This window comes from Barbatula barbatula (genome assembly GCF_947034865.1).
Source record: "Barbatula barbatula genome assembly, chromosome: 6".
Taxonomy (NCBI): domain Eukaryota; kingdom Metazoa; phylum Chordata; class Actinopteri; order Cypriniformes; family Nemacheilidae; genus Barbatula; species Barbatula barbatula.
The window spans coordinates 25,122,427-25,142,380 of NC_136765.1; the positions used below are offsets into that span (position 1 = coordinate 25,122,427).

The 19,954-nt window shown below is 38.7% G+C and overlaps 1 protein-coding gene across 6 annotated transcripts; it reads right to left on the reverse strand.

The window, feature by feature from the left end:
* Positions 1-283: 283 nt before the first annotated feature.
* Positions 284-19,954, reverse strand: LOC306895680 (inverted formin-2). 6 transcript variants are annotated; one of them, XR_013786815.1, is made up of 23 exons: positions 19,816-19,918; positions 13,470-13,897; positions 13,080-13,195; positions 11,448-11,607; positions 10,911-10,944; positions 10,667-10,808; positions 10,381-10,513; positions 9,260-9,994; positions 8,988-9,130; positions 8,763-8,824; positions 8,567-8,669; positions 7,684-7,769; positions 7,475-7,575; positions 6,901-6,971; positions 6,266-6,373; positions 6,100-6,170; positions 5,858-5,978; positions 5,502-5,666; positions 4,697-4,799; positions 4,510-4,603; positions 2,878-3,537; positions 1,537-1,590; positions 284-960 (listed from the first exon to the last, which is right to left on the reverse strand). XR_013786815.1 is itself a non-coding variant. In XM_079459107.1 (23 exons), the coding sequence occupies exons 2-22, from the start codon at positions 13,867-13,869 to the stop codon at positions 1,538-1,540; spliced, it is 3,717 nt and encodes a 1,238-aa protein (XP_079315233.1). In that variant the 5' UTR covers positions 13,870-13,897; positions 19,816-19,918; the 3' UTR covers positions 284-960; position 1,537. The 6 variants fall into 6 exon arrangements, 4 of the variants coding, with proteins under 4 accessions (XP_079315233.1, XP_079315232.1, XP_079315234.1 ...); XM_079459107.1 differs by having other exon boundaries at positions 4,454-4,603; XM_079459106.1 differs by having other exon boundaries at positions 2,878-3,540; positions 4,454-4,603.

Below are 19,954 nucleotides of genomic sequence, written 5' to 3' on the forward strand. Positions count from 1 at the left end.
TTTCGTGTATAAATCTTTGGCAACGTGACTAACACAACAATGTAAATATAGTATTTAAAACTGATTTGAATCAACGCCATTGAGAGGATGGGAGAATGAGCTATAAAGCGCCCCCTATAGGACAAGATGTTCATAGTCTGTAATAAATGACAGAACATTCTCTTACACTTCCAAACATTGCTCTTAAACACGTGATGACATCTGTATCTGCCTCACTTCAGGGTCACTGGATTGATTCTTCCATATATCATCTTATCTCAATGAGACAACACAAACCACACTCAACACTGACTCTGCATTTTATTCACACCTTATATATTTTGCTCATTAACATCAAGCCTGAGACACACACTGACATCCATACAAAACTCGCACATAAAGATCCTGGAGGACATAAACCACCACAAACGTAAAATATAAAAATCTGCGTTTGTGAGGCTTTTACAATCAGCGCATGTTAAATGAACTAATACTTATCACGGTTAATACCAAAATATTCTTAACATATAAAGTGTACATTCAGAGGAATATTAATAATAAACGGTGCGTTTCATAAATACTAGAGCAAAAGCAAAGCATTTTTAAGGTTTTGTGAAATACACAACTATAATCCATATTTAGCCATTATTGGCTAGAAACTCTTCTCAAAATCTTAAATACTCTTTGTAATACATGTAAACATTTCATGTGATCACAAATAAATCTTATCGTGTGCAACTACTTAAAATTCAGCTTGGACAAAATTTGCATTTAAAAATACATATTTTGTCAATCCAAACTCAAAAAAACAAAACACGTTATACATTGTGTGTTTAAGTACTCCTTTAGTTGGTCCTCCGCTGGTGCAGAGGGTCGTGTGTGATGCTGATCTCAGGTCAGTCTGTAGCTGATGAGAAACAAGATCACAGGAACACGCTCAGCTTTTCCTCTGGCCTTTGGGCTTCTTTCTCCTGAAATGTCCTGCGATATGAGAGAAAAAGAAAATCAAACTAATCCCACGATGATGAACAGTAACCTGGATTATTATAAAATACTCGAAGTCTACTTGCCATTAAAAATGCCTATTGATAATAAGAATCATAATGTCAAAGGTCAAACCTTCCCTAACCTTCTCCAGCTTAAAAAAAGCTGACCCACTTCACAACTATTTGCTCCGCTTATCTTCCATTCAGACAGAAGTAAAAGTTTACACAGTAAAGTCACGACACAGCAGAGATCCCTCAGAAATGTCAGTCAAAGGTCGTAACTTTAGAAGTCATGTGAGGATCAGACCTTCATTTACGGTGTTGCACACATCCGGCAACATTCCACTGTTGAGATTTAACTACATTAAGCAACGAATATAATTTAAGACAAAGATTGTTGGCATTGAGATGTTAAAATTACACCCGAATCACAGATTCCCACACGTTTAGAAATGAGAATGTTATGTCAACACATGTTTGCAAGTAGAAAGTCTGGGGTTAGACATCAATTCGACGGCTTTAGTTCAACGGACGATCTGTTAGTTCAACAGCGAGGTGGTGGAGGACCTACCTTACTGTAACACACACGCCTTTTTACTGCGGTCATTCCTTCTGCCACCCTCCACTTAAGAGGGTTAAAGAAACAAAACAAACGCTGAAGGAATGATTGCCATTCACGTCACGCATCTGCAGAATGCTGACGCTAAACCATTGGAAAGATAGTTCACATCTGCCCCAATAATGGTTCAATGTTTTATAACTTGATGTTTACGCGGTGAATCTCATGACAGCTGTCAAGAACACGTCAGTCATATTAACCACAATAATAAATCATTGTTTGGCTTAAAGAAAATTAAAGTCCCAGTGAAATAGAAAATGACAGTTGTATTTTTGTATGAAATATTGCAGCGTTTATAATAAAAAGCTTATCAATGTGGGTCATTGTCTTTTTAAAATTCACGTGGCCTCATTATCTTCAGTTTAAATCTGAATATGCACTTTCATCCTGAAATTACATAAATTTGTTGGCTTGGGCGGAGCATCCTTTAACTCCTCCCCTTCAACTGTCAGTCTGGTGCCAGCTTCATTTCAAAACCATTGCAAACGCTTTTTACACATCCAATCAATTCGCAGAAAAAAACATAAGCCACGCCCACTAATTTTCTCAGTTGAAATTCCTTTTCACTTTGAAATGTGTTCACTTGGACTTCCAGTTCACGGGGACTTTAAGCATGTTTCAAGCACTCTTCCAGTTTTTTATTCCAATTTGCCCAGTTGTTGTATAACTACAACAGTCTTAAGAATGAATGAAACTTGAAAATGGTCTTAAAACAGGCTTACATTTCTTCATGCAAAATGTTTATTTTGGGTTAAAATATGACCCGGACATGTTCTACATAAATGGAGACTGCCAATAAGGAAAACCGAGATACATTTTCCAGAAATATTTCAGTCAGTTTGTATTGGCATTAAATGAATAATATTAAAATATAATAAAATGATAAATATGCCAATATATGAAGAGTTTATTTGCAAAATAGATAACTCTACTTAAAAACATAAAGTAAAAAAATAGAATGCAAAAAAAAACATGATTGTCAAATAATCAATCAAACTGCAGTTGGCTTGTATTGATTCAGTAATCATTTAAAACATACAGCTAATTAACACAAAACACAAAAACATTACCAAAACATGATTTTGGACCATTTTATGTGCTCTTCAATTATTGATATATTTATGTATTAATAAATTAAATTGAAAATATAATGCATTTAAGTATATTTACTTTAAAATATAATATTACTATATTAACAAACACACGTGATACATTAAAAACACACTGGACACTGTCAGTTTCAAACACCAGTGTTAAACAATACAATCTTTATTAGATATAGAAATAGTTTACCTTCATTACTGCTTTTTTTGTTTCTTTGGAAGAAACGTTTATTATTTTCAGGTTTGGCAGAGGCGGGGCCAACAGCAGGAGTGGGTGGAGTTTGTGAACGGTGCCCATCCAGTTCATCACATGACCGCTGTGTTTCAACACTGACTCCGGCCGTCTCGTTCTCTTCTCCGTCTGTCTGAGCGTCACAGGACTGCAGCGGATCGTCAATTTCTTTCTTACAGTCATTATTTTCACAACCTCCGTTTACGCGAGTCGAATTTAAGGAGTCTGGTGTCTTCATTGGAGCAGGGCTCTGATCATCTTCTGTGGGTTTGATATTGTTCCCATTGCAATTTTGAACTTGTGCATTCGTGTTTTTTGGCGTAAGGCAATTGGGCGATGGGTCTGAGCTGGCCTCAAGACGACTGCACTCTGATGTGCTTTTTTCCTGAGCTGATGTATCCACAGATACAGTGGTCACAGATGAGTTGTGCTGTGTGTCGACGTCTGTTGAGATGTTTGTGGTGGTGGTTTCAGGTGAGTTGCAGTTACCCAGTGAGGCCGGTTCACCTCTGGGACTGATGTCGGAATCTCTGACCGGACCTTCTGGAGTAGAATCTTGGACTGCTGGAGACGCCTTGACTGCAGATGAATCGGCTTCTTCGACAGACCTGACACTTGCTGCTTTAGAACAAGAAGACATCGATTTGTTCAACAACTCTATACATCAGAGTCGAGAATAGAAATGGACATGACAGCATGAAGCAAAAGCGCAAAGCGAGAACTTTTTAAGATATTTTCTAGAATTTTTGTGTTTGTGACGTGTTCATGCAGTTACAGCTCGTAATAGCCTTTGACATTTATTAACATGCAAGTGTGTTAGTTGAAATCAACTCGTTCGCTCGCACATGCACAGTTTAGACGCTGAAAAGCACAGTGAGTGGCAAAGCGTTCCTATTGGTCCAGCAGGAAGGAAGTGAGCAAGCATGCTCAAATCCCAAAAGTCTGTACACTCCTTTTCACCTCCTAACATGCGAGTGGACAAACCGATTCGCTCTCTGAAGGAGTCAAATCACCAACATGACACTGATTTACGTTATTAACGGTTTTAACGTTTCATTAAGGTTTTTTAAATGTTAAATTTTTTAACATTATAGTTTTGCTATACAGGTTTGCTGTGGGGTTTATTCAATAACAGCAACCCGCTGCTTTCTGACTTTTTTTGAGAAATATGTAATATAGTATTCTTTAGTATTTACAATAGTAAACTGTGATATAGTACAGTAAATACTACACTATAGTATTCTGTAGGTTTACTTCAGTGCATTAATAAACTGTAGTAAACACTGTTGCATACTTAGTTATGCATACTTAGTGTGTTTTCCAACTGTTTACGATAGTAAAAGTAATTTATTCATGTGGATAGTCATCAATAAAATGATGTTGTGTCGATTATCCGTGTGATGCCACACGTTTTCAGACTGCACTGAATTGGAGACATTTCCGTAGTATATTGATTCACCCCGTGAATCCACTCGCAGGAGGAAACGGAGGCGTTTGAGACTTCTGTGGCGAGTCTGACAGCTTCATGTCTTACCAGGCTCTCTGGCATCCCTATGAATTTCACTAGAAGACGCACTTTCCGTTTCGCACCTGGGACGGGCCTTTCTCAGATTGAAACCCTTTCGGATGTCCGCCAGGAGGTGGTCGATGATACAGCCTTCCTCCGGCACAGGTACTCTTCTGACTGCAGGTACACAAACATCACATTCTCATGACGGCTGCGGATGGATTTGTTTTTCTCACAACAGGAAGCTGCTCGGCTAATGAAATAACTCACTTATCTTTCCATCTTCTCCTTTCCGTCTCTTGGATTCCTCCTCCACCAGCTGTTGTTTGCGTTTCTCCGCTTTGGCCGCTTGTTCTTTGCGAAACCTGTTTTCCTGCAAGGACGAACGACACGTCAATCACGGACGATACGATAACAAACCGCATTTACATTTTCGGATGCTTATGTTGTAAGAGACTGCAAGACCATTGCTGTGTGGATGCTGAGGCCCACATCAAAAATATTGTAGTATATTTGAGCATTTCTTTAAAGTAGGCATGGGCCGGTTATCGGTTTCAAGGTATACAGAGGTTTGAAAGAGTCGAGGTTTCAAAACCACAAACATTTTCTGTGATACCGTTTCTAAGGCATGAGCGGTGTTTACACAAAATTAATTAAATCATAAAGTCATGTTATTGATTTGATGTTTACGTTTAATATATACAACACTCCATTGAAATTTGGCTGGGTGGTTAATAACACACTTTTCTGTTGTGTGATAAACTCAGAACACTTTACTCGGACTTTAAAGTTATCATACCGTCAAAACCTCATACTGGCCCATGCCTACTGTAAAGTGTTGTACACAGTAGTATACTGCAGTATATCATAATATTCCATAGTATTATAGCAAATTGATAAACTGGAGTAAATACAGTTTTAATATTTACAATAGTAAGGTTCAGGGTTCAAAAACACTATAGTATCTATACTATTCATATATTTAAAATGCTGAAATTACTATGCAACACAACGGTTGTTTTTTTTTTAATGACGTTTGTAAAAGCTGTGATGGCTTTGAAACGGATTGACTGACCTTCAGGGATTTGAGAAAGAGTTGCCTGAAGATCTTGATGTTGTTGAAGAGTTCCTCGAGCGAGAGCTGAGCAGCATCTTCACAGAGATACTCAGCCAGATCAATCCTTCTCTTCTCGATGTTAGCGAAACGCTCCTCAAGAGCTTCACACGCCAGCAAGTTCTTCTGCAGGAACATCAACACCATCAGAAACCTTCAGATCACTCCATAAATCACTATAGTGCTTGCAAGTCTTGTTTTTGGCAAATTTTGCATGGCTGGGATAAGAGATGAAGGTCAAGCCTTGTCCAATATTTGAACCAATAAATGTGAAAGACCTTCAACAAATTCAATCTGGAACAAACAAGCGTTTCTACCTCAATGACCCCTGAGAACTGCTCTCGGACATCTTCAACCGAAGACGACACCTTCCTCTCAGCATCTCTCAATCGCTTCAGGAGTGTGCTCGCCTCCGCCTGGCTCGACTCCACATTTATACTGAGAGAGAGAGAGAGAGAACAAAAAAGTGCTTCAGACTAAAATGACAACGCTAACCTTGTGACACTCTCATGAAACATCTATTCATAGTACACAACAGTAGTGTGCAGAGTTGTGTTACCCCGCCGCTTTCTCGCAGGCCTCAATTTCATCTGGAAAACTCAGCAGCTCTGGATGGTTTAATTCTGCTTCCTGAAAAATCACAAGATTTATTCGATCGCTTTCGTCCATCACAAATGTGAGAACAGCGTACTTAAAGATGAACGTGTGAGCCCATGTGACATCACCTCCAGGATGTGATGTAAGAGCGTGATGCGACTCTTGTTTGCTTTGGTTTCAGTGAGTTTCAACAGGGAACCAATCTTGAATCCCTCAGCATTACCCGTGTGACTTCCCTTGAAAAAGGAAAAGTTTATTAGATGAGGAACTAATTCAGTGTTAAAATAAGACATAGGAGAAATAGAGAAGGTGTTGGGCTGCGTTGTGCTCAGTTGGCAAAGTTTGCTTTAGATTTGACCTTAATGTGAAAATCAAAGGCCATTGACCCATTTATTGTCGTGCCATTTATTTTCTCTCATGTGGCTGTAAATCTGTATGTGACTCTTTCCTAAGTGTAACACAAAAGACGTTATTTTGAGAAATTTCTCTGTGGTTTTGTGTTCACACAATGGAAGTCGATGGAGTACAGTGTTGTATGGTTATATACGTTCTTCAACATGTCATATTTTGTGTCTGCAAATGTCATACTGGTTCATACTGGCATGACATGAGCGTGAATAAATGATGAAATGATTTTCATTTTTGGTTGAACTATCCAGATCACAGTTCACATGAGCCAACTTAATCCAAATCACACCCACTTCACAATATATACTGAGCAATAATAAACATTACAACTGTTGGAAATTTTGGAGGATCTTACATAGTTGAGAAAGTTTCCAACATCAAGGATAAGCTTACAGAAACTGGGCAGCAATGAGCTTTGTCTGAGACCTGCAAGAGAAACAGAAAGACGTCTTATTTACACTCACTGCGTTCATTTACTACGGTAAACACTGTGTGACACGCAAATGTGCATGAAGCATTTTCCATCATATATATTTATCACGACACCGACTAACCATAAAATACATCCACATAAGTGTTTTGCATTTTACATGACTATATTAAAACGATTACCAGTCACACACCTACTGTATCGGAGATCATCGTTTTAGTATAGCAAATAATCTTACTTATAAAACTTTCAAGTACGTGAAATGGGAGCAAAGAGGTATGCAGAGAAATGTCTACATTTCCTTATATATATTTTCATATTACCTCACTGTTCCTAATAAATCTCCATACTGCACTCGGGCCATCATATAAGATTTTACTTCATTTTAATTCCTTACATCCTATCTTTCCAATTGTATTTTCATGTTTACGTAGTCATTCATATCAACAGAGGAATAAAGGACTCGTGACGAATGTCTAGTGTGTAAATGGAAACTCACAGTCACACGCCGAGTCGAGCAGCTGGGTTTTGGGTTTGAGAATATCCAGCGTGGAGAGAACCTCCTCACACAGTAACATACACTCAACTCTCAGCTGATAACTGATCACAAACACACACAGCTACAATAATACTGCATTATCATACATCACATCTGAGTCTTCATCACTTTAAATACTTCAGCGTGTAGCAGGTTAAATGAAGACTTACAACGGTACAGCCAGAAGCAAAAGGTAAAACCGGTCAACATTGGCCAGCTTGTCTGGATCTCCTTGAAAGGACTTCAAGTTGTCAATCTAGAGACAGAAAAAGACAAAGTTAAGTGTGATGTGCGTGTCACTTCCATTCACGTCACTTCTGTAAAAACAATAGAAACCATTACAGGAATTCTTTCAATGGTTATAATGGGAGTTGCATTGGTTTTACAATAATGGTAAGGTAAACACCTGACAGTTCATAATGGTTTTTGCAAAAGAAAGTCTTCATGAAACCAAACAGGAAAATACACGTCACGATACGGAATAAAGTCAATCTCATGGTGAAGTCTCTGTGAACCGGAAGTTGCGATCGTGTTTACTTCCATATTCTGACGCATTCGTTTCCAAGTGAAACAGAATTTCGCATGAGGAAATAAATGTGGGCAGCGATTTTATTGGATGTATAAAAACAGATGTTGCATTTTGAAATGTAACGGAGATGATTGACAGTTGAAGGGGAGGAGTTTACAGATGCCCCACCCAAGCCATCTCATTTAGATGAATAGTCACTACATGACGGAAGTGTGTTTTCTGAATTTAACTGAAGACTATTATGGCAACCGAATTAAAAAAAAAGAGAATGACCCACATTGATAAACTATTTACAATAAACGCTCCAATATTTCATGACATTTTTTTGTTTTATTTTTAATTTCAATAGTAACTACAGGAAAGGTTTGCAAAGACACATTGATCTGCTTGAAAAGGTTTTAAAAACAGACATTATTTTTGAGATTCTTGGGTGTAGAAATGACACTACACCCTAAAGATCATAAGTACTCAAAGTAAAACCAATACAAATTCCCCTCGTCATAGTTTGTGTGTTTGGAACAAACCTCGTTTTTTTCAGGAAGCAGTTTGAGAAGCTGTTTTAGGGATTCCACATCAAATTTAGAACAGTCGCCATTCTGAACCATGGTCACAAAGTCTTCATATGAGCTGGCCAAAAGATAATGCAACATCTATCAACATCTCTTAACATCTTGCAAAAACATCATCATGAACAGACGTCTCCAAAAAATCGGATTTTACCACTTAAACTGCTTCAGAAATATGTTCAGATTCAAATTCTTCTTGGGGTCAATGAAGGAAATCTAAAGACAAGACGACAATCACTTAATGCCATTTTTAATTGCTATATCAAAAAACAAGTATGAAATAAAGATTTAATCCCATCCCAAAAACACATCACAGAAATAAAACCGATCTCATATAGACTAAGAATAGATCGAGTTGTTTACTGAGAGAGTATCAAACCTCTTTGAGTTCTTTTCTTGCGGGGGCGACGGGGCCCTTGTCTTTGGGTTCAGCCACCGGCAGACAGAAGAGCTGCTCGATGCTGTTGTAGTTGGGCTCGAGTGGAGTATCACCTGGAACTGATGCCCACATTGAAGAACCATCTATAAAACCACAAGAGTTACATAAAATGAGAACTTAACCATTTAAAACCTTGAAATCTGTTATATCACTCACTCACACCCACCCACATCTCGCTCTTTTCACAGATATTCTAAGGTGTGAAATCTCACCTGTTACCGCTCTGGAATTGAGTTTCTGCCAGTTGAGTTTCTTCATTCTTTGGCTGGGATAGGGACACGTCTTCACAGGCATGCTGTTACACTGACCAACAGTCTGGACGCTCCCGGCAACTATCACATCCCCCATACCTGGAGGAGGAGGCGGCGGCGGCCCTCCAGAACCCATCCCTGGAAGAGGAGGAGGAGGTGGAGGACCACCAGAAAGCATCCCTGGAAGAGGAGGCGGCGGCGGTGGACCTCCAGAGCCCATCCCTGGAAGAGGAGGAGGAGGTGGAGGACCACCAGAAAGCATCCCTGGAAGAGGAGGCGGCGGCGGTGGACCTCCAGAACCCATCCCTGGAAGAGGAGGAGGAGGCGGTGGACCTCTTAAACCCGGCGGCGGAAGAGGCGGCGGTGGTGGAGGACCTCCGAAACCCATCCCTGGCAGTGGAGGTGGTGGAGGTAGAGCTGTGCCTGGTGGTAAAGGAGGTGGTGGAGGAGGTCCAGTTCCTGTTTTGACATTCAATTTTGAATCCACACTGGTCGTGGATGAAATCTTTGTGGAGTTGATCACTGGTTCCTGATTGGTTGATCTGCAGGAACATGTCAGTTTATCATCTTTTGTCTCCGTCTGAACGGCTTGATTTTTTCTTTTCACCACGCGACTGTCATCTTCAAAGGAACCTTTGGTGGGTTCCTTAGCGAAGACGAGACGCTGCAGTATCTTCTCACATGAATCCATCTCGGCTGAAACAAATAATTCACTTCAGAATATAAAACAAAACATATGAACCAGCACAACAGTTACGCTCAACACGTTTTGCATCAGAATAAAGACTTTTCATTGGATGTCAACTCAATACAGCACCAATATTTTAAATATTGTATATATGAGAAGTTTCGTTCCAGAATGAGATAACTCAAAATCAACTCAAATCATGTCTTTTTTATTAATCAAACTGCATTTGGTTTGTTCTGATTTAAGCCATAACAACACAGTTAACTAACACGATAAAACATGATAACATAACAAAGAACATGATTTTGGAAAAAAATCTTCTTGTTTTGGAACCAAACTCTTCATATGTATACTTATATATATTAGTATGTACACTTCATGGAGGTTAACTCACAGTTGTTTTCTATCAGAATGGCTCGGTTAGTAAGTGACTCCAGAGCCTGCCAGATATCCACTCGCTCGGGACCCAACAACAACAACGCTTGCAATATAGACAACAGCTGTAGGGACGATGGGAAACTGCTAACCTACAAACACATCACACAACCAAACAGATTGGATTTGACACGAGAGAGTTATTCACATCTAGCACAAACTGACAAAAACAGTCTTCATTCATTGTTAGGATTTCAAGTGAATGAATGAATGAATGGAGATCAGCGACAGTATCCGGCGCTCACCTTATTGAAGAGTGATGTGAAGACCTCCTGAGGGTTACTCATGTCAATCCCACCATAAACCCTCAAGAGTTCCTCCTCATCTTCAGCCATGGCCTCTTCAAACGCCTCGCACTGGATTATCAAGTCTTCATCCTCCTCTTCCCTAAAACACATTCACGCAACACATCACATACACATTTCTGTCCTTCTACATGACATTTGAATTGGCTCAGTTCATATTTCAATAGATTCAAATCAAATGTACCTTAGCTTTGGCAGTAGCTGAAGCAACTGTAATCCTGGTGAACAAAAATCAATTTAATATCCATGAATTAACCACACAAAACGTCAAAATATTCTTCTGCTATCTGTTGGAAAGCTGATGTGAGACGTGAGCTAGGCACCAGACAACACAGGTGAACACAATTAAACACGTGATCACACCAATGGCTGTGTCCTCAATAGCTCACTAGCATACTATGCATACTTCACTTTGATTTAACCATCATATAATGATAATGCTAAAAGCTGTTTCTGCAGTCTTTTTTTTAATAAAGTGGATGAAAATGAGACATACACATGCATTTTATCTACCTTGGTTTACTAGGTAGTATGCAGTCAACAGTCTGCTAGTGTTCCATTCTAACCATTGTACCTTTAGCCAAGTTTTCTACAGAATTGTTCTTCGTTTCTACATAAAATGTAGATTTTACATAGAGCAATCCACAAAATGTTACTATGAAGCCGGAAACATAGACTTACTGTATGTCATAATGTCATATATCTATACATCCAGACATACCAATGAACTCCTTGCGCATCTTGTCTCTTTGGCGCAGGTCATCGATGCTGAAGATGATGGCGTTGATGACGCTCAGTAGGGTCACCATGTAAGGCACATTATCTGTGGCTTGAAGCTCGTTCATAACCACACTGAAGCGATACTGCTGCATCTTCACACACTTCAGGAAAAAAACATGACGTCTCAAAGTATGTCATGCAAATATTATTTGCACTTACTACAGTTCAGTCATGGCAACTTTTTACGTGATAATGGACATGATACATCAATATGTGTGCTTGACTTCATGCTTCAATGTTTACTGTTTTCCAGACTCAGATCTCGGAACGGTCTCAGCTTCTACTTCCAAGATCCTACTCTGATCCTAGTCAGACACATAAACTCGGGGCAGATCGATCAATCTTGACCTGAAGGAGACCTACTCGAGATGCTTCCAGCGAGACTAGCATGGAGCTAACTTAGGTGTAAAGCAAAAAACTAACTTTAAAGTATTTTCACCGCACAAAATGATATGAAACTAAGTACATGTTGTCATGACAATCAAACACTTAATATAATTTTGTCGCTCTTTAACGTGGTGTGATGTGCTTGAAACGCATCAAAGTCGAAAGTGAGACATTTCAAGATATTTCCATCTCGCAAAACTCAAGACTGAGATGTCAAATTTGAGTTATAAACCAATACTGGATCACAAGAATAGGACCGACGGAGTGTTAGCCTATGCCTCCAGAGCTTCATGACTTAAAAAGATAATACATTTTAATATGTAGTTTATATAAGGTGCAGCCTGCGTTATATAAATAATTCTTGTGTCTGCGCAGCCCAAGTTGTATAAAGAAGACTTGTGTCTGCGCAGCAGGTGCCGCGTCGTATAAATGTAAGATTTGTGTCTGCACAGCCCTTGCCGAATTGTATAAAGAAGACGCTTGTCTGCGCAGCCTGCGTTGTAGGAAGAAGAGTTGTGTCTACATGTATCTGCGCAGCTCGCATTGTATAAATACCCGCCTCACTTTATAACGCTGCAAGACGAGGTCACCGCCCATCGCAAAGTTTCACTGTGCCAATTAGATAAACATTGCCCAACCCTGATATGTATGAAATGACAATTTAATGAAAGGTTACACAACACAAAAAAAACATTTTGTCCTGTTTTTCACAAAAAATACACCTTTTTTAATCCAGATGCATTCACTTGATAAGTAAGATGAAAATAATCAAGATATTTATTTCTAAATTAATAATAAATGTAGTTAAATTGAGTGAGTTTATGCTATGAAAATCTAATTTAAAAGTAAAATTTTTATACTCAATCCTTTTGTCTTACTTTAAACATACGTGAACTCATTTCATTTTGAGTGTTCCCGAATGACAACAATCAGATCTGCTTTCAGACTGCTTTTTCCAAACACTACCTCCAAAATCTGCCATTGGACGGGCAAACAAAAAGTCCCGCCCCAAACTCATGAAACAGATAAGATGTTTAAATGTGTTGGTCCAACAAAGGGCTCTGTTTGACTCAGCAAATTAAGCCAATAAAAACATATTTAAAGACAAAAACTGTTCTTTTATAAGTTGTATTAAATTAGACAGACGATCATAAGCTTTTATGATGTATGTTAGACAAACACTTGCCTTGTAATGATCCAGAGCATCGAGGGCGAGTCTGTGTCCCTCTGACGAGAACATGCTGAGGGCCGCCAGAAGCTCAAAGACCTGTTTCTTCACCATAGTGTTAGACGTGTCCAGAGCTGAAGGAATAAAGAAAGGTACCATTTTCATCGTTAAAATCCTCCTCCATGCGTTTCCTCCGTCTCCACTGACGGGACGGTTAGTATTTTGGGGGTCGTAATGTGAACTTTGTACTTCTGATGGAAGTGTAAAAAAACAGCTAAGCATGTGACACGTGTGAATGTTGTTGTGCAATGCAGATACCGCGACCGCTGCAAGAACCTGTGTGTTTTCTCAAATCTATCTTGTCCCCTCGGTGTAAAAGGGTCTTCAAGACGCAAAAAGTCCATTTACCTTTCGACAGTTTGCGCACGTAACCCTCGTTGTCCATGATGAAGTGGATCCCGGCAGACGAGTTCATAACGGCTTTAACGCAGTTCACACACGTGAGCTGCAGCAGAGCATCTGCGATTCGAGAGCAGCCTCGTCCTGACAGCCGGTCCAGAGCCTCCAGGAGCAGGTCCAGTCCCGAGAGCTCCAGAAACTGAACCATCCAGGCCTGGTCGCTCTTCTCCAGACGCTTCTTCATGCCGGAGTAGTTGACGACAGAGGGCACCTGCAGCAGACGGATGCACAGCTCGGCATCTGCGTTCTCCAGGTTGGCCTCCTGCGAGGGGTCCGAATCTTGAGACGAGCCGAGTCGACCCCTCACCGCCGCCCATTTATTATGGGCTCCGTCTTTCTGTACAGACATGGTGATGATGAGGTTGATGATGAAGGTTCTGTGAAGTCATAAAAAAAGGAAAGGATTAAACTTTACGGTAATACAGATTTTATTTGTCAAAACAAGTCGTTTTGTAAATTAGGCTTTCTAAAGTTGAATGCCAAAGAAGATATTTTGAGAAATGTCTCAGTGCTTTTGGGTTCAATGTTGTTCGATTATCAACATTCGTGCTCCGAAAGAAAGAAAGAAACCGACATGAAATGAGGCCAAATAAATAAAAAACCTAGATGTGTTTTTGTGAGATTTACTTAAAACAGGACTAAACAATACTAAAGAAAAACACAATATCTGATAACTTTATAAATGATGTCGCATAAGATACAACAAAGATGTAAGTTTGCAAAATCAATATAATTATTATTATAAAATATATTTCAAGTCCCAAAATTAAACTACCAACATAAAGTATATGTTGCTTTCTAATTAACATCATTCAAACTACAGTTGTTTTGATTAAAATATAATAACTCAAACAAATAACACAACAAAAACACAATGTCATTTCAACAAGGTAAACAAACATGTCCCACCCTGTCTGCAACCATCAAAAAGTAATGACATATAACTTATTATGTTATTGTGAACCTTTGCAATATTCACATTCAAATTATTTCTATCATTGTAGCGTGTGATTTAAACCTAAAAATATAACAGATATCACTAAAAAGGTAATATTAAAGTAGGCAAGGACACAAGGTCTATGAGAAGGGGTGATGATGAGAGGAAGTTGAGCACAGGAACAGGAAACAGAGGAAACTGCCAATTCTTCAAGCCAGCGGGAAAGACAGATCAGTCCGGACTTGCAAAAGCAAAAGCAAACACACTTCAACATTTCTCCCCTCCGGATCAAACGTTCCTCTATTGCTTCATACTAATGATTATTCTGAACTGCGCTGGAATTTACAGCAACAAAGCAACTTTCCAAAGCAAGTGTTGGCAAGAAAAGTCTTCACGGGCGTGTTTGTGAACTATACTGCTCCTCTTTTAAATGCGGTATTATTATTTCAACACCAGACTGAATGAATGAACACTGACTAAAGCCACTGAGCTTTTCCTCAGAAAGAATGCTTTTGTTCAGAAAACATGTTTAATACAGATGACTCACATCACATCATATTCTACAAATGATCATAATCCAAATCCAAATGATCGTCATACTGCTCCTGTAACCCAGCTGGTCAAATATTGCATAAGCATTGCAAAAGTCATGGGTCTGAAAAAATGACTTTATCACTTTCTCAGTGCACTTACAGTTACTTTCCATAAAGGGATAGTTCACCCCAAAATAAAGATTCTGTCATTCTTTACTCGTTCCAAATCTGTATAAATGTCTCTGTTCTGTTGAACACAAAATAAGCTTTTTTGAAGAATGTAGGACAGCAAACTGTTCTGGGGCAGCAAACTCTTTCTGGTAATAAGCATTCCTCCAAATATCTTTCTCTGTGTTCATCAGAACAAATAAATCTATACAGATTTGGAAGAACTAGAGAGTCAAACATATCTCATCGAATTTACTCAAATCCAGATTATTTGACCTCTACAATCCACATTCATTTAACACCTCCGTTTCAACCATTACACTCTCATTTGATTCTTTTTTCATTTCTCATGAGCAATTTTAGAAGAAACATCTGAGTTGATACTAAAATGATATGCAACCGAGAACTCCATTGAATTTCTTAAACTATGAAAGAGCAACGTCTGGGCAATATGATTTCCCTCTGGGTTTAAATAAATGTTGAATCAAGTGAATGGTCATATCTTGTAGTCAGATGAAGTGATGTATTAACATCAGATTTGTTCCCTCAGGACACACACACACGCACACACACACACGCACGCACGCACACACACACTTGTGTTTGTTTTCAGACAGGTTTGGGTTTGTTCAGGTGTGGCACAGACCCACACACATTCGACGTGGATTGTAGATGAAATGTTCTGATATTATAGCTTATTGCTAGCTAAATGGTTTAAATACTTTGAAAAGTTACCGTCAAACATAAATTTGGGTTTTGGTTTATTTTAGTTGGTTGCAGATAGCACAAAGACATGAACGTATGCTGGCTGTATAATTTTCATTAATAAACTGGTTTTACAAACTTAGGTATTATCGTATTCCATTTTGCATTGTTCTTTAAAATCGCGCAGCCGTGCTCTGAATGAATGCAAGTCACCAGATACAAAATATAAATGTTCCATCTGTTTTAAGCTGTCTGTTGCTCTGTTTAAAACACTGTACCACAGCATCTTTCATGTTTACTGTAGATTCAAACTTGTCTCTGAAGGATCAACAGCGGAGCACCAACCCTTGTTAAAGCAGACACACCCGTCTATTGCCTGGAAAGTCAACAACCTTTCCTGTACAAAAGAGCAGCTGATGTTATTGGATGATTCAGTAAATATAAAAATCCCTCATTCAGCGCTATTCTCTCTTGCACAAAAATCTTCAGGTTCAAACTCGCTGATCCAACAAAACACTTCACACAATAGCCATCACAGACAACAGGGATTAACTGATGACAATACAGCGTCTGTGCCTGAACAAATCTACACAAATCCACCGAAGTGCTAGATTTATTTGTCCTCGTTTAGCCCTTACCAATAAATAAAACATGTTAGAGAAAGTTATTTTGGATATGTGTTGTTTGGTTTGGACACGTTCCTGCTATGTGGATGTGTCGTCTCTGGATGCCAGCTACTGCCTGCTAACGTGAAGATAAAGAGCCACAGAATGAGAAATCACAGAAATGTATTTACAAACTGGGCGGTTTGGATCGTCCGCCATAATGAAGCACATTTCTACTGTAAAAACGGAATAAAATCACATACAGATCGTATTATTGTTCATTTGAAACTGAAGCCTGTATGTGAGCTCAGAAAACTCAAAACAATCACAGAGCGTGAAGGAATTTTACATCATATGTTTGGAATGTCCTTCACACAGAGCGTCTACTGTCTCTTACTTTTACTTTTAAAAAGGAAATGAAGGACAGGAAGGAAAAGACAGTCTCCTGTTGCGAGTCTAAGCCCTTTTGGCCGGCCTTAATAGATGTATTTGACAAAATTGACATTTATTCATACAGCAGATGCTTTTATGCAAATGACTCATAAATGAGGGAGAGTCTTGATGATTCTAAAAACAGGCTTCATTTGAAATGCACAAAACTAGGGACGTAACGGTTCACCGGCAGCCGGTTGAAATCGATGCGATGATTCAAGCCGGTTGAGATGTTATTTGAATCGCAGTACGTGTTTTGAACAGCAGGGGAAGATTTGTATATGCTGATATTCCTTTAATGTAATAAATCCAAGAAAAGCACAGACAAAGTCTTAGCTTGTTTATTTTAATAATGCTTTTGTATAATTCGCTTTTTATTTGATTTGGAATTTGTTTTACAACTGCAGTTTAGCTTTGTTATTTTACAAAATAATGTGCAGCATTTGAGTAATAATAAGAGGGCAGTTGTGAATTTCTCAACATTAAATTAAATTAAATTGTGAATGAATCATATCGTGAATCTCATCATACATAAAATGCAATTAACTCTAGTATGCCTCGGGTCTTTTCAGGTTAAAAGGTTATTTCTCAGTCACAGCAAAGGTGATAATGTTGTGTTTTCTCTGTTGATCTTGATATATATTCTTACACACTTCAGTCTTTAAGAGCCGAAGGTCTCTCGGGTGATAACCAACATGTGAACTACACAATCAATGCTTTCAACCTTTATATAACATTTTATTATCCAAAAGATGAGCAATACTTTAGTTACAATTCAAATAAACAGTTTTCAAGTAAAGAGTACTGGTGCAAACATTCGTGTGTGTGCGATGCTATAGTTTCAGCAGAACTGTCTCCGTGACCGAACCATATTTTCTGAGCGTCACTCTTTTGACACAATCAGGACAGGACAAACAACAGCAGCTTCCTATTACATGCAAATGGACGCCTTTGATAAGCGCTCTTGACAAACAATACGACTGAAAATGACAAGAATCGTGCCGTTTCGATAAAAGCCTGTTGTGGTGGAGTGACTGTGAATTATTCAACATCGAATAAACTCAATACACTCATGCCACAATTTATGATATCTCTAATTATTAAACATTAACACGAGCTGAAAAATTAGGCCCTTCACATAATTTAAAACAACACGACACTTTAACACAAGAGGATTTAAATGAAATGAACACAACACAACTCAAAATGTTCAGAGTTACTCATTTCAACAAAGTCTTAAAGGAATTGTTCATGTTTGAAACGAAACATCGGTCATTATAAACACGCCCTCTTGTCAAATTTCAAACCAGCATGACTTTATTCTGCAGAACAGAAAAAACGATATTTTGACAGATGTTGGTAACAGGAAAACGTTGGTCCCCATTGACTTGCATTGGTTTTGGGTCCATACGATAGAAGTCAATGAGGACCAACCTGCTTTCCAACATTTTTCAAAATATCTTCTTTCGTGTTTTGCAGAAGAAAGAAAATCACACAGGTTTAAAATGACAACAGGGTGAGTAAATTATGACAGAATTTTCATTTTTAACTTTAAATTCAACGTTAAGCGAAAAGTAAGGAATATTTCGAATACATTTTCACATTTGACAAGAGAATGCTCGCGATTTCAGCAGGGTTTTAGGCGCGAAATGTGAATCGCCCCTAAGACAGTTCTTACATTTATTTCTCAAGATTGATTTTCAAAGTATATTTCATTTTATTCTTATGAAATAAAATGCAGATGTGCCTACGTAACATTCCTACGAACAACCGATATTTTTTCTTAAGAACAGTTTTGTGAACCCGACCCCTGGAGACAAACCTTACAAAGAAGAACAGACCAGAGTCATATCTAGGGTCAGAAAACCAAAATGAATAGCCTAACCACCTAGAAACCACAAAGTAAATCCTAAAACCACATAGCAACACCATAGCAACCACCCACTACGCCCTAGCATTGAATCAAGCGACTTTTGCACAGACATGCACAACTAACATTTTTCTAAAATGCACAATGGTTGTATTATAGTAAAAGTGGAGTTTGATTGATTGACCACCATTTGTATAATCACAGTTTTACTGGAAATACCATAGTTTAACTATGGTCATGAAAGCAAATTCATGGTCCATTTCCAAATCATAAGGGTTTGAATGATAACTGTTAACAGATACGACATTCTGTGCTTGATATAATCTCAATGTGCTTCAAAAGATGACAGGTCAAAGTGAACTCAAAACAACAGTAGATTCATGTGATGTGAGAGTCCGAAATACCGCGTGGAGGGACTTTAAGTCTGAACATCTGGTTTACATTTGACTGAGCTTTTAAACACAAGTTCTCCTCCTCTGCATTTATCCAGCTGGTCTTCTATAGAGCTGTTCTCTCAATATTACACCCACACTGATATCGTATCAATCACAGCACAGGACAAACCCCTCTTAGCCAACACATCCACATACTCACAATGATCTTTCACAATAGCATCACATTCAAACTCATTTTTACATACTTAAATGCTGATACTGTAACTTTGACCCAGAACCTGTAAAACACGAGAGCTTTCATGTACAGTCATATCACACATCATAACGCAACTACACAAACAAACATGTTTATGACACAATGACAGGTGATATGTTGTGTTTGGGTTCAGATGTCGGATGTGATTATATCTGCCATCTTTACATCGATGATCAATAGTACAGTGCAGCGATGGATCCCTCAGAAAGATCCGCTATCCTCGACATTCAATCTTCCTTTAAACATGGCGAATTTTGCTCCGTGGCGTCGTAACTGACCACAGATTTAGGACACTTGGTAGGGCACATCTCACTTTCCTCCAGAAGGGAGTGTTGAAGCTTTAATAAATCATCGTCTGTGGTATATCTTTATGAATAAATGTGAGCTGTCTTACCTGTTTTTGACTGAATGTCCTTCAGGATGCGAAACGATGCAGATGTGATGTCGAGAAACACATTCCTGGTGTCACTCCGGATACTTTCTAACATTCGGTGTGTGGATGTAACTGTTACATTCGCACTGACACATGTCCT